The 14,565-nt window shown below is 41.1% G+C and overlaps 1 protein-coding gene across 13 annotated transcripts; it reads right to left on the reverse strand.

Moving 5' to 3' along the window:
* Nucleotides 1-1,469: 1,469 nt before the first annotated feature.
* Nucleotides 1,470-10,412, reverse strand: LOC121871002 (monocarboxylate transporter 12-B-like). Of its 13 annotated transcripts, none has more exons than XM_042373032.1 (7): nucleotides 8,609-8,782; nucleotides 6,821-7,011; nucleotides 6,201-6,662; nucleotides 5,274-5,544; nucleotides 3,792-4,448; nucleotides 3,254-3,445; nucleotides 1,471-2,947 (listed from the first exon to the last, which is right to left on the reverse strand). In XM_042373032.1, the coding sequence occupies exons 3-7, from the start codon at nucleotides 6,657-6,659 to the stop codon at nucleotides 2,778-2,780; spliced, it is 1,749 nt and encodes a 582-aa protein (XP_042228966.1). In that variant the 5' UTR covers nucleotides 6,660-6,662; nucleotides 6,821-7,011; nucleotides 8,609-8,782; the 3' UTR covers nucleotides 1,471-2,777. The 13 variants fall into 13 exon arrangements, with proteins under 13 accessions (XP_042228964.1, XP_042228966.1, XP_042228965.1 ...); XM_042373031.1 differs by lacking the exon at nucleotides 8,609-8,782 and adding an exon at nucleotides 8,215-8,558; XM_042373033.1 differs by lacking the exon at nucleotides 8,609-8,782 and adding an exon at nucleotides 7,228-8,036.
* Nucleotides 10,413-14,565: the final 4,153 nt, after the last annotated feature.

Below are 14,565 nucleotides of genomic sequence, written 5' to 3' on the forward strand. Positions count from 1 at the left end.
CATTCGCTGTCCTCCAGGATTCTGGTACTACACCAGTTTTTAATGACTCGTTAAACAAGTTTGTTAGGAGCATACTGAGTTCTTCCTTATATTCCTTTAATACTCTGGAAAATATCTCGTCAGGACCTGGCGACTTATTAGGTTTCAGTTTATCTATTTGTTTGCTAACATTGTTACAAGTCACTACTCTCTCGGTAATATATTTTCTTCTTTATCTCTATAAATAGTCGGTGCCTAAGGTGCTAATAGGTTCTGTTCATTCTCGCTTGGTGTTCAGTATCATGCAAATAGTATCTCCAGAAATTTGGTTCAAATCCATTAGTTATTTCTGGTGCTGTCTCCACCTTTACATGAAATAATGTAGGCTTACCTTTTTAAACATGACAGTTGTAATGTTGGTATGGCTCCATTCTTAATCCTTACATGTCTTCTTGGTACTGATATTCCAAGCAGTTTACATTTCAATTTCTCCTCAAACGCTCTGGCCTCAAAATGCAAGCTGCATGTTTGGGCATTTTCAGCATTTAAGAAGTCTTTCTTCTTGCACAAGTGAATCCAACTTCATCTCAGTTCCTTATCCTTCGGAAAGCAATGGGAAGTTACTTCGCTCCCGTTTTTTATTGTGGTAAATACCCCAAAACTGAGCAAGTGTTCAGCATGCTTGTTGACGTGTGCAGGAGTTAGTGACGTCACGACGAAAGGTTCCGGTTTCATTGATGCGTGAGACCTTGACCACAAGAGGCTTTGGTGAGTTATAGTCTGTCAGTGGTGTCATCTGCACGGGACGTCACCTAAGAATACAGCGATCTGTGGTTACATGGACACTTTTTCACCTTATTCTTGGGTTATAATAACTCTTGCTTCTATATACTTTCACTTGCAACTCTCTATATTTCAGTTTATATTTTCAATGTATTTTAAATAGCTGTAATAATAAGAAGGACAATGGGGCATCAAAGTCATATTTTGTACGACCACACGTGATCAAACATGGTCGTTTCCTGGACTAATTTTGTTTTGAGTCTTGAGTTACAGCAACAAAACACGTCGTTGCTCAAGTTATGTCCAACTCTGGGGGATGCGGCGTCTTCATTTGCTTGGAAGTATCTGGCCCTTGTAATAACAGACCTAACTTAATCTACAAGTAGTTTGGGTCGGATAACAGGAAAACCGCGTTGTACTGTATCTTTGTCTATTGGAGGTCTGGTTCCAAAGATAGTTACTTAACATTATTGACATTTGGCAGGAAGTCACATCTAACCAAAGCTGGAATTATACCCGAGTCGAAATGGTGAAAGGGAGGGAAGCGCTGCCATTGTCCAGTGTATGTATAAGCATTTCGTGTGTGTTTAAGGGACTTGTGTTGATGCTTTAAAAAATGTTGATTGGAGAGCATTATTTATTAGTTATGTGATCGTGTGAGTTTAATAATACACATCTTAAGAGAAAAGCGTTGATGATATAAAAAAAAGATCGTGGTTATTTTTTATGCTCTGTGAAGTGACAATATTTATCGACATAAAATCGGGGAAGAGGTTAATGGTAGAATTATTCATTATTATTTTTATTAAGTGGTCAGTTTTAATATAACTAGTTAATTTTCTCTTAAGACAACATGTAAAAAAGTTGTAATAGTAAAATATTCTTTCTTGATTATATTTACAATGTTCGCCTGCAGGTTTCCCAGAGACAAAAGATGGATTTGATGACGATTTACCTTCAACTTATTTCACCTTACGACTAAACACTAACGCTACTAGTAGGGATTAATTTAGGTTAGGTTACCGTTAGGGTGCTTCATCTTCAGGTGAAATAGGTTATAGGCTGAACCTTCAGGCGATCAGATTAAAAAAATTCATCACAGACATTACTTTCTACTTTGTATGTGTTCCAGCAACACTTCTCCAAAACTTTGTACTGAATCAATCCTCACATTCAGTCAATTTGACCAAGGACAGCTGACAATGCCATGAGAGGATTGTTTCCAGTAGTGTCCTTATGTCAGTAGCATCTGGTGATCTAAGGGCCAGGGGGGGTCACCCATCCGAGTACTAACCAGACCCAACGCACACTCATCATACTGTCACTTTATGTAACTTGCTGACAAAACCCATGACCCTTCAGGCTTTTACGCCCTTAATGCACGAGTCATAAAGGCAAGCATGAACTCCGCATGCTTCCCAGATGGGCGCTGTAAACGCTTTTGCACTTCACCTTGCACAGGATGTAAGGGGGTGCCCAATAAACTAGCTCCCTCGGGGGCAATCTATCTATAAAAACATTGCTTAACTTCGCTGACCGGATAAGAAGAAGCAGTGTTCCCAACGTGGTGCTACTGAAACAGACTCTATATTCGTACTTTTTTCTCAGATTAAGTGTCAAGTTTCATCTGGCTTCTTAAGGCAAAAAAAAAAGAAATTTACTTCAGATTTTCTCTCTTTCTCTGTCAAGGAACTTTTTCTATCCAACAATATTTATATCAGAATTCACGAACAGTTAATTGATGCAGCACCCAAGTGACCCTGGTGCTGTGACATTACTAAAGTTCATTTTGCCTCCTGCCTCAGAGGCAAACTGTACTCCAAGCTTTGTCAATAAATTAGCCAACCGTAAAGCACCTTCACTCGCCTCACTTAACGAGAGCGCAGCCAAGATCCTCCTCTGTTGCTTCTCTGGTTTGTCTACGGCTCTATGCTATGGAGAGTCAGTTTGTACATCATTCCTTCCTCTCATGGCTCACTGCTCACCAACGAATTGTTTCTTAACCATCCACATTATTATATCACAGAGATATTGTACTTGTTGTTCACTTCATTCTCAGCACTCTTACGCTTGTCATAGGCAACAGCAGCAGGCATAAACAGCCAGAGGAAGAAGCTGATTATGACGGTGAAGGCCAACACCCAGATAGTGATGAGATAGCTGCCGCTGGCGTCACGGATGTAACCTAAATGAGATAACAAAGAATTATTACATTACAGGTCAAGTTGTCAGATATTTAATGTACGAATAACTTTTCGTTTCACACGTGTTTCTAAAGTTACTGTCTCAAGTATATTATTATCTCACACACACACACACACGTACTTAAGTCTGAAGCTCTTGACCAGAATTAACTTTATGATACTGTACGTGCACGTAAATATTTCACTCGTTGTCACCGTCTTGTATAACTTCCTTTGGGTCAAAAGAATTAATTATTCTACATACAGAAGAAACTCGCGGATCTCTGTCACCGGAATTGTTGCCTTACCTACACAAGGGCCGATCGTGAGGTAGCCGCCAGCTATACACAACATGGTGGCCCCCAGCATGGGCATGAAATTATCGAGGCCCATGTAGTGGACCATGACCAGGTTGAAGATGCTCATGAAGGCGCCCACACCACAGCCCCACACGCCCATCACCACTGCCAGCCACACCTGCTCCCTCACCGTCACAAACACTGACACATGAAACAACATACTCTTAGTATTTATGACACCTTGTTTTTTTATTATCATCTTTTTACATTAAATCAAATTACATAAGTAGAGCAACTTTCTGAACTACAACCGAGACTCACTATACGGTAGATACTGTACAATGTTTACTGCTGTTATGATGTTATTACTGTGGCATATAATTCGGTGTCACTAAAGAAAACCATCATTATTCCTTTATTTGTAACATAGTTTGTTTTCGCTGCTTAAAACTTTATGTGGGACTTTCTGTACTAAGATATTTGAAAGACTGCCAGACCTCATAGTTCACACTTATTACATAACGTGATGGAATTAACATAAACTTACTGATCATAGTAGCGGCGATAGTGAAGCTCCCAGTGAGGTAACACAGTCGGAAGTTGAAGTAGTAAGTGTCGGTGAGTGTTGACACCACGATCCGAGTCAACATGTTGCACATCCCGGACACTGACACACACCAAGCGGCCTCCTGGAGGGTGAACCCGGACAACTGCATGCTGAAGGGTACAAAGGCCAGGAAGTTGAGGTATCCATTGAACATGAAAGTAGCGCCGAGGGCAATGATGACCGCCCTCGCCGACCTCAGGACCCGCAAGTCAGCCAGAGTGGAGCGAGCCAGGCGAGTCATCATCATCCACCGACTTATGCACGACGAACTACAATTCTGATTTAAGTTACTACCATACTCACAAACTTTATCATCTTTACTTATATTTGCCACTTCACGTTTACTTTTCTTTGTGTGCCACTTAACTGGGTGGAAGACCATGGCACCGACACAGCAGTGAAGGACAACACCACCGAGAATAAGATTGGAGCCCGTGAAGCCATACACGGTCTGTAAATACTGTATCAAGAGCGGCCCTAGCAGCTGACCCCCACAGTCCCATGACATGATTATGCCATTAGCTAGTCCTCTCCTCTTGCTGAAGTAGTAAGGGACTATCATGTAGCTGATGTTGGAGATGATGCCACATCCTATACCTGTCAACAACAATATTATTAAACTCTGGAACTTTCTGTAAGGAAGTTATAAATTACATCACATCTCACGTTAGCAGTGGTTATATTATCTTATTTTTTGTAATATTCAAGGCTCAATGTCGTCTGTCTTGATGTCTGGCCACTGTAAACGTCTCTTACATACTGTAGTAATAAATGAGGTAATCCACTCCTGTTCCTACACTCCTGAGGACGACTGTTACGTTATGTATGCCTCTTGGAAGTAATTTAATTGTTCAGATATCTTATTCTTCAACTAACATTAAATTTCAATAGTTATGTAAAGAAGGTATTAAATAATTTTCTTTATGTATTTAATTTATAAGTTTAGCACTGCGAGGAGTAAACCACACCCTGACTTGTCTAAATATACACTACTTGTTAAGATCATTACAGTTTAATTTTCAATGTAACGACTAAAAAACAAAAACCTGTCTTCGTTACTGTGTTTATCAAGATATATATTGTATACTAGTGTTTAAGTAACGACAGTATATGACAATGTATAAGCCAGCCTCTATGAGTTGTAGTCTTAAGAGTTCGTAAAGTAAATTTTATTCCTAATTGGATATGTGAAATATTATAATTATCGGCCTTCCTTAAATTTTGTCACGAAACGTTTCCTTGAGTGACGTGTACCACCACTGACTGCAGTAAAAAATTTCCCTAGTGTCTTTTACAACATCCCTGAATCTACCCTGACACTGCCCTGACTGTGTACCGCTCCAGCTCTTACTCCCGCCAACAGCTGGAGTACTTCAAGGTGTGTATCCCTCTCAGTTCCCTTCTGCAGTCCGACCATCTTACCTCCTAGAGCGGAATACGTGAAGAAGAGCTCCCAGGGAGAAGTGACGAAGGCGGAGGTGACGGTGGAGAGGGTGAGCATGATAGACCCTACAAAGGTCACTCTCCTCCAGCCAAACTCCGCCACGAGAGGTCCGAGGGGCGGCCCCGTCATGCACCACAGGAAACCGAACATATTGAAGATCCAGGCAGTCATGGCTGAGGGCGCCTCCAGCTCCAAGAGAAGGGTAGAGAAGATAATGCCGAAACACTGCCCCACCGTGTCTACCAGCACCTGTGTGGGGACTGAAGGTCATCTTGTGTGGTGAAGACAATAAATTGATCTAAGAGCATATGTGAGGGATAATGATCACTCTTTATATGAAGTTCTGTAAGCGTCTGCGCTAACCCCTTGAATACGATGACCTATTATTCTGAAAACAATGTTATCGTACTCAAGAAAATAGGTCATCTTACTGAAAGGGCTAAGGCATTGTAATCAAGGGGATCATCATATTGAAAGGGTTAAGAAATCGTACTCAAAGGGTTAAATCATGGTACTCAAAGGGTTAAACATGTTAACAGCTCGGCACACACTAAGCGCTTCTTACTGTAAACAAAGCCACATTTAAAAAGTAAACAAGTATAACAAATGTAAACTAATTGGTCAAAAGTTGCGTTAGTGTGGGCTTGTTGGGGCAAAATTATCTATCAGAAAGTCGGTTATTCAGTCAGTATGTCACTTAGTCAGTAAATCAGTAAATTAATCAAGAGTTGGTCTAACACTCGGTCAATAAATCAGTCAATTAGAATAGGTCAAACACTCAGATAGTCCTCAGTTATTGAATCAGTCAGTTAGTCAGTCATTTAAATCAGTTAGTTAGAAGGTCAGGCCAATTAGTTAATCAGTTAGAAAGTCAGTCAGTCAGCGAGAAGAAAGAGACCACTTACCAAGATGAGTGAGGCGCCGACCACCACCACCCACCCCCAGCCTCCATCAGGTGCCAGATGTTCCTCTTCCTCGTCTCCTTCCTGCATCTCTTCCTCCTTCTTATTATCTTTCTTTCTGTGTATCAGGCCATGTGCACTGAGGTCTTTCACTTCTTCCTCCTCCTCCTCCTCTCCTCCATTTATCTCTTCCTCTCTATTATTATCCGTCTTTCTCTGTGTCACACCATTTACACTGAGGTCTTTCTCATCTTCCATTGTTTCTGCTGTTCGATGTACACTCTCTGCTTCTTTCTTGGTCTCTTTTATTACTATTTCTGTATTATCATCTGTTTCTTTGTGTGTGTGGTTATATTCACTCAAGTTATTAACCTCCTCTCTGGTTGCTGCTGCCAAGGTTTGTTTATCGTTCATGTTGTCTGCCTCAAACTCACACCTGCCCACTGTGTGTCCGGACTCCATAACCAGGAAATTAGAATCATATATATAAATACTTCAGACAGACAGACACATGGCATATAATTAGATAAATAGATATTCACTATAATACACAAATCCACCATAATTCAAGTATACGAACAATGAATAGAAAATTGTATTGTATCTTAATAAATTTGTGTTACCTTGAGTAGATTAACTTTGACTGTGTGATTTACTTCTTTTTATCAACACTAAGTGGGGGCTCTACCTCCCCCTTTAGCTTCTAAGACCATCAATGATAAAAACCGATTCTCCCATGACGTCATAGTTGTTGTGTGTGGTGCATTATGGGTCCAGTGAGGGGATACGTGCTCAAAGATGGCTGATGATAACACTGATAGGTAAAAAAGAAGACATTCATAGACTCATCTGAACGGAAAAATACATTAATTTCACTCTATAACCTCCACTTATGATGACGTCTATCCCTCTTCCCTCCCTCCTCCCTACCCCTCTCCTTCCTCTTCCTTACCCCTCTCCTCCCTCCATCCCTGAACCCTCACTTGGCCACCACCACAATCAATACATGCCTCGTTTGTTTACAACTTACGTCATCATAGTATGCGTGCGTCCGTGTGTGTGTGTGTGTGTGTGTGTGTGTGTGTCATCATAATAAGCCCTGTATAGCTCGCCTGGCAATGATATTCTGGAGATGGCGCCAGTCCACTTATACACTTCACCTTGGCATTGGTCCACTACAGTCCAACTGTTTTACGAAATACAGTATATGTCCGTACTTGTCTCTCTGTCTGTCTGTTTTTATTAGTTTTTACAGCTCCTAATTGGCAGTTTAATGCACTTTATTGCCTTAGCTGTCCTTTTAATACTTTCTTAGCTCTCAGCTTTCCGTACAACACTTTCTTAACTCTTAGCTGTCCGTATAACACTTTCTTAGCTCTAGGCTGTCCGTATAACACTTTCTTATTTCTTAGCTGTCAGTATAACACTATCTTAGCTCTCAGCTGTCAGTATAACACTTTCTTAGCTCTTAGCTGTCCTTACAACACTTTCTTAGCTCTAAGCTGTCCGTATAACACTTTCTTAGTTCTTAGCTGTCAGTATAACACTATCTTAGCTCTCAGCTGTCAGTATAACACTTTCTTAGCTCTTAGCTGTCCGTATAACACTTTCTTTGCTCTTAGCTGTCCGTATAACACTTTCTTTGTTCTCAGCTGTCAGTATAACACTTTCTTAGCTCTTAGCCGTCCGTATAACACTTTCTTAGCTCTTAGCTGTCCGTATAACACTTTCTTAGCTCTTAGCTGTCCGTATAACATTTTCTTAGCTCTTAGCTGTCAGTATAACACTTTTTATACTTATTATATGAAGAGTGGAAAAACAGAACACACACACACACACACACACTAGTAAGGCTTCACGCCACCACAGACACAACCAGACTGAGCGGCGTCTGACTGTGAACCACGGAGGAGTGTTGTCAGGCGAATTGTTGTCATGAAGGAAGGTTGTCAGGGAGGAAGGAAAGTTGTCAGGGGGGGAAGGAAGGTTGTCAAGGTGGACTGAAAGAGAGGTTTACACTGTCGGTTATATGAAACAGGAAAGACGTGTCCCGGCGGAGGGAGTTGTTCACAAGGCATAAGGAAGCCGTGCCCACACTAGCAACCCCGTGCACCTCACAAACACAATTGCTCACACACACATCCAAGGGAGAAGCTAGGACTCGTAACAAAATAAATGGAATCTTTATTTTCTCAGATTCTTTCTCAGTATTGTCATTTATAGCCAAGTGCCACTGTATATTATGATCATCAGGTCTTAAAGGAAATACCCTCTTTCAGGGCTGTCACCAAGAAGGACTATAGAAAAGTACACAAATTTAGAAATCACTCTTAACGTTATAATGAACACTATGACGTTTCATACACAAACACTTAAAGTAAACTCATAAATTATACTATCTTGTCTCATACCCAGGAGATAAGGGTAATATCTTTTCTCACTATCACCACTCCGCCGTCTGTCGCTCTAGCTAGGGGAATGAAGTCACAGTAGGGGAAACCACACCAAAGATCACAGTGTAGTCGGGAAGAGGAGCAGCCGACTCAAACAAGTGGTAGCTTGTGCCAACTGAGTCACGCCGCGGCCACACTCCCGGCTTCCCACTACACTTTGGGGGAGTCGAGAGGGAGGATTCGGACGAGTTGAGCCACGGTTGTTAATGGTCTCTTAATTTCGAGAATTGGATAGAAGGGCTAACAACTTCTTTGGTCGTCACACACACACACACACACCTATATTTTCAGTTTTTTTCTTATAAATCTTTAAGTTAATACAATTTTCAATAATTCCATTTCCCACATGCTGAGAAGCTATTTCTGTACAGTATCGGTGTACCACCCTTCGCCATTCTTTTGTTACTCAATACAGGGTTCAGGGTGTCGTGGTAGGGAAGCTGAGGTGAATTAAAAAAAAACCCTTGGAGTCACCTAAATGTGGGTAGCGTGCGACCAATATATTCAAAGTACCTAGTATGAGTAAGTGACAGGATAGTGGATTTATGCCTGGCTTAAGGACACACACTCTCACAGCGGGATAATAGAGGCAACTAATGGAGGGTATTACGTGTGGGACTGACAAGAGGAGTGAGGGACGTACTCCGCCTCAGAGACTTGCAAATACATATTATATCTTTTAGCTTAAGGTGTGTTACAGGATGGTCTGTATTACAGCTAAGGTGTGTTACAGGATGGTCTGTATTACAGCTAAGGTGTATTACAGGATGGTCTGTATTACAGCTAAGGTGTATTACAGGATGGTCTGTATTACAGCTTAGGTGTATTACAGGATGGTCTGTATTACAGCTAAGGTGTATTACAGGATGGTCTGTATTACAGCTAAGGTGTATTACAGGATGGTCTGTATTACAGCTAAAGTGAATTACAGGATGTCTTTTTATTGAAAAGTTCGTGTGGGTCGTAACAGATGCACCACATAACACTTGATGTTTGATATTTTATGGTCAGAACACTTGTACAGTACATGTAGTTATTGGTAAGTGGGTTTGCACTTTACACGGGTCACCGCAAGCCATTGATCATGGTTGACCTCATTGGTTGCGTTGGAACTCTTAGCTTCAACCCAGAGCGACGTTTTTATTTGTCACCACCATAATGACACACACTATGAGTGCTTCTTACCTCGATAGGACGTTACACACACACACTGATTATCAGTAATTTATTGGGCCTTGATTAGAACTGATAGGAACTACTTTACATATCCCATAGCGTCATCACGTTGCCCTTTTAGATAATAGTCTTGTAAATGTTCAAGTGAAAAATAAAGTTTCTGCTCATTACACCTTCCTTCCTTTCTGCGAGCTGAAATATTTCTGTAAATTGCATCAATCGATTCTCCTAGTCAGTGCTTCCCAACTTTTTGTAGGATCTGGGCCACATTTGTCATTGTAAATATAGTGGAAGGCGCCAAAACTGTGGATCTAAATTCAAGAAAAAACCTCATATAGTTATTTGCAGTTTTACACAAGTCAACCTTTTACCAGTTACATACTTTTTATATACTGTATACTCTTTCAAGTTGACTCTCTCTCTGGTCCGGTCTGGGGTAAATGCACACGTTTTGTACACGTCAGACTCAGACTTTCTCACTAGAGTAGTATCAAGTTATTTCATATTTTCATTATTGTCACTGATAAAGTATCCCACATTTTTTTTACATTTTCTAATAAACCCTTGTGGGGTCCATAATATGGTTACTCCGGTGCCATGGCTCCCGCGGACTACAGGCTGGGGACCACTGTGACCTAGATAGTTACAAGCGAGTTACCAGCGAATAGTGCAGCTTCCACTTTTGCATCTAATTCAAAATCTCAAACGTATGCAATAACCTTACAGTCATGTACTCGTTTATGTAATATTAATAAGTAAACTAAACTCAAACATTGTGATATATTTACAAAGACTTTGAGTATTTCAACGTTTGACGTTTAATATAACGTCTAAAGTCACGTAACTGAAATACTCCAAACAAAGGAGTGTGTACTGCGAGGGGAGACGCTGAGTCCTTGATCATCTTACATCAGCAGCATCAGGCACCGCAGTTGACCTTATATGTTTTGTTTTCTTTTTACTGTTTGTTAACTGTATGCCTCAATTATCTTTTTTCAGGGATGTGATAAATTAGTAAACAATAAAATGTGTGATGATGGAATAAATAGAATTTAAGTAGTAGGCAGCTACCAAACAGGGAGGTACTACCGCCTGGGAAGATATTGGAAGCATGATGTGTTGTCTAATGGTAGACCCTGCTGCCATATGGCATCACAAAAATTGTGACCAAGTCACATAATTGCAGGGTCTCAATTGTTTCTCTTACTATTGACAACACAACATACATATATCGTTTTTCACTATTGATTTTTTTTATTTACTATTATTATTATTATTATTATTATTATTATTAGTAGTAGTAGTAGTAGTATATATTTTCACCCCCAGGCCCTGGTGTGGGTCATTGACCTGTTCTCTGGTGAGCTAATCCCGCAAAAAGAAGTAGATTGTGAATGGCGACAACTTCAACACAAGCAGTCGTTTTAATTTTTCGTGTTGTGTCACGACACGCAATGTATGTCACTGATCGTTACTCTCAAGTACTCAACCCCATTATCTTTTAAGCGTTGGTTCGTGTGATGTTCTCTTGTTCAAGGATCCATGTAGAAATATAAACATTTTAACTGCTTTCTTAGACGATCCTTTGTTTAATCGACTTACTGTTTGCCTTTTTGTATACCTGCATTGTTTACTCACAAACTGAGCTCCTGTCCCGATTTTTCTGAATAAATACCTTTATCTATCTATATATCTATCTACTGTATTTGTCTGTCCCTGCCTATTCGTGAACAAGGAAGCTGTTATCATCGCCCAAAGCTGGTGATTGTGTGTAATAATAATAATAATAATAATTAACGGTTTATGAAAAAGTTCTGCAGCCCGAAGGCTGAAATATACATTGGACATAAATGACTTATTACATACATTGGTGGTTTAACAAAGCCTTCATTAGAAGGTGAAGGAACATACAGTGAACATACAGATTAATGTAGGTGTTGAACAGCAAACACGTAGTGTAGTAACTCCCTCCCAGATGGTGTTAGGAGGGACCTCACGTGGTGTAGTAGTTCCCTCACAGATGGTGTTATGGGGGCCTCACGTGGTGTAATAATTCCTCACAGATGGTGTTATGAGGGGCCTCACGTGGTGTAGTAATTCCCTCACAGATGGTGTTATGCGGGGCCTCACGTGGTGTAGTAATTCCCTCACAGATGGTGTTATGAGGGGCCTCACGTGGTGTAGTAATTCCCTCACAGATGGTGTTATGAGGGGCCTCACGTGGTGTAGTAATTCCCTCACAGATGATGTGTTATGAGGGCCTCGTGGTGTAGTAATTCCCTCACAGATGGTGTTATGAGGGGCCTCACGTGGTGTAGTAATTCCCTCACAGATGGTGTTATGAGGGGCCTCGTGGTGTGGTATTCCCTCACAGATGATGTTATGAGGGGCCTCACGTGGTGTAGTAGTTCCCTCACAGACGGTGTTCTATGAGTGAGGTGTGGTCCCAGGCCTTCCTATCGTAGACGGATTAACACATCGCTGGTTGTTGGGTCGGGCCCGTTATCACTGGGTACCTGGGACCTCCACTGTGAAGAGGTCAACTTGGGTACCACTGTTACTGTTGAGTTGTTCTCACTGACTTAAGCACTGTTCACCACTGTTCACCTCTGTTTAACACTGGTTCATTCCTTTCCTAAATAAATAGTAACTTCTGGCGTGAACTTGTTGATATTCCGGTGGGGAGGGTTCAGGGAGGGGGAGTTGATATGGGCCATCTTAACAGGTTGACCTGGCTGCCGAGAGGAGCGCCAGGTACATCTTGACACCCTTCGTGGTCAGGATGTGTGTGTGTGTGTGTGTGTGTGTGTGTGTGTGTGTTCAGTCACTGTCTTGGCACGCTGACAAAAAGACTGAAATCCGAGGTGATGAGCGACTCCATGACATCACCTTATTCCTAGCAATTATCTGGCTAAATTTACACGGGAGCTTTTACCAGGTTATGGGATGTACATAACGGAGTCTGTACCGTATTAGACTGAGTCTGTACCGTATTGAACTGAGTCTGTACCGTATTGAACTGAGTCTGTACCGTATTGAACTGAGTCTGTACCGTAGACTGAGTCTGTACCGTGTAAGTAAACGCAGTATCTTGTTCCAAATGACGGGAGGAGGAAAAACAAACAGATAGAAGATGTGAATTTCTCAGACTGATGAGTGGAAACGGGTAAGAAAATATCAAACGTGAGAGAGAGAGAGGGAGGGAGGTTGTGGTCGCTTCACCTCACGACCTTGTACAGTAGTCAGTCATGAGTCATATTTTAATTTTTTTTCTTGTGTGTGTGCTCTCTCTCTCTCTCTCTCTCTCTCTCTCTCTTCTCTCTCTCTCTCTCTCTCTCTCTCTCTCTCTCTCTCTCTTTTCCTTAAGTGTGTGTTATAATAGATTAAAAAACGGGTGACTCAAGGATTCGTTTTCTATATTGCCTGTATTAGGGGGAACTGGTTAAGAAAGCTACCTGTCAGTGATAGACTCGGTCATCAAACTAGTGAGTCAGTCAGTCAGTCAAACAGTAATTAAGCCCATCAGTCAACCAGGCAGACAATAAATTAGTTTTTAGGCATATTTATCAGCCAATTATTCCTTCAGTTCGCCGTATAAAGGCAATTTATCTGTCGCATTTCGTCACTCAGGACTTGTCTTCGACGCTCTTAAGCTGTTGAGTACCACAGTTAGTCAGATTAATGGAGACTTTGCTGTGCTCTAGGTTGAGTTAATGATATATACTAAAGGTAAATGTTTTGAATCTGTTATGTACTATGTCCTGAAACTGCTCTCGCTCTCTCTCTCTCTCTCTCTCTCTCTCTCTCTCTCTCTCTCTTATTAACACGTGCCGGTCTTTGCAATGAGAGTTTAACTAATAGTAATGGTCAACATAGTCCTTAAAAATATTTCTTGTATTATATAGGAGGCAGCTAAAGGTTGTGTCGGCTGTGTGTCAGTTGTATGTCAGGTGTGTGTGTGTGTTGTATGCCAGGTGTGCTTCAGTTGTATGTCATGTGCGTTAGTTCTATGTGTGTGTGTGTCAGTTGTATGTCAGGTGTGTGTGTAAATTGTATGTAAGGTGTGTGTCATTTGTATGTCAGGTATGTGTCAGTTGTATGTCAGGTATGTGCCAGTTGAATAAGAACATAAGACAATAAGGAGTCTGCAATAGGCCGGTTGGCCTGTGCATGGCAGCTCCTTAAAACTCTCCACGTTCCAGCACTTACTACAAAGTTGCTAAGCTTGTTCCACTCGTCCACCACCTTGTTGTGAACCAGTTCCTTCCTATCTCCCTCCTAAACCTAAACTTATCCAACTTAAATCCGTTGCTGCAGGTCTATCCTCCTCGGATATTATAAGAACTTTATCTATATCGCTTTTATTGATTCCTTTCACCCCTTAAATACTTCTATCATATCTCCGCACTCTTCGTCTTTCTAGGGAATGCAAGTTTAGTTTCTTTAACTTATCCTGATATGGAAGGTTTCTAAGTCCCGGAATCATTTTCGTCATTCTTCGCTGCACCGACTCTAGTGAATTTATATCCATTCTATAATAAGGGCACCAGAACTGAACCGCATAATCGAGGTGCGGCCTGACTAACGCAAGATATAGTTGCAATAAGACCTCTGCACTCTTATTACTTACACTTCTAGATATAAAACCTAATACTCTGTTTGCCTTGTTCGAACATTAACACACAGAGTGCAAAATAAACCTGAAGTATAAGCAGATTACTAAACAAACACAGAGTACA

This window comes from Homarus americanus, unplaced genomic scaffold (assembly GCF_018991925.1).
Source record: "Homarus americanus isolate GMGI-L3 unplaced genomic scaffold, GMGI_Hamer_2.0 scaffold52512, whole genome shotgun sequence".
Taxonomy (NCBI): Eukaryota; Metazoa; Arthropoda; class Malacostraca; order Decapoda; family Nephropidae; genus Homarus; species Homarus americanus.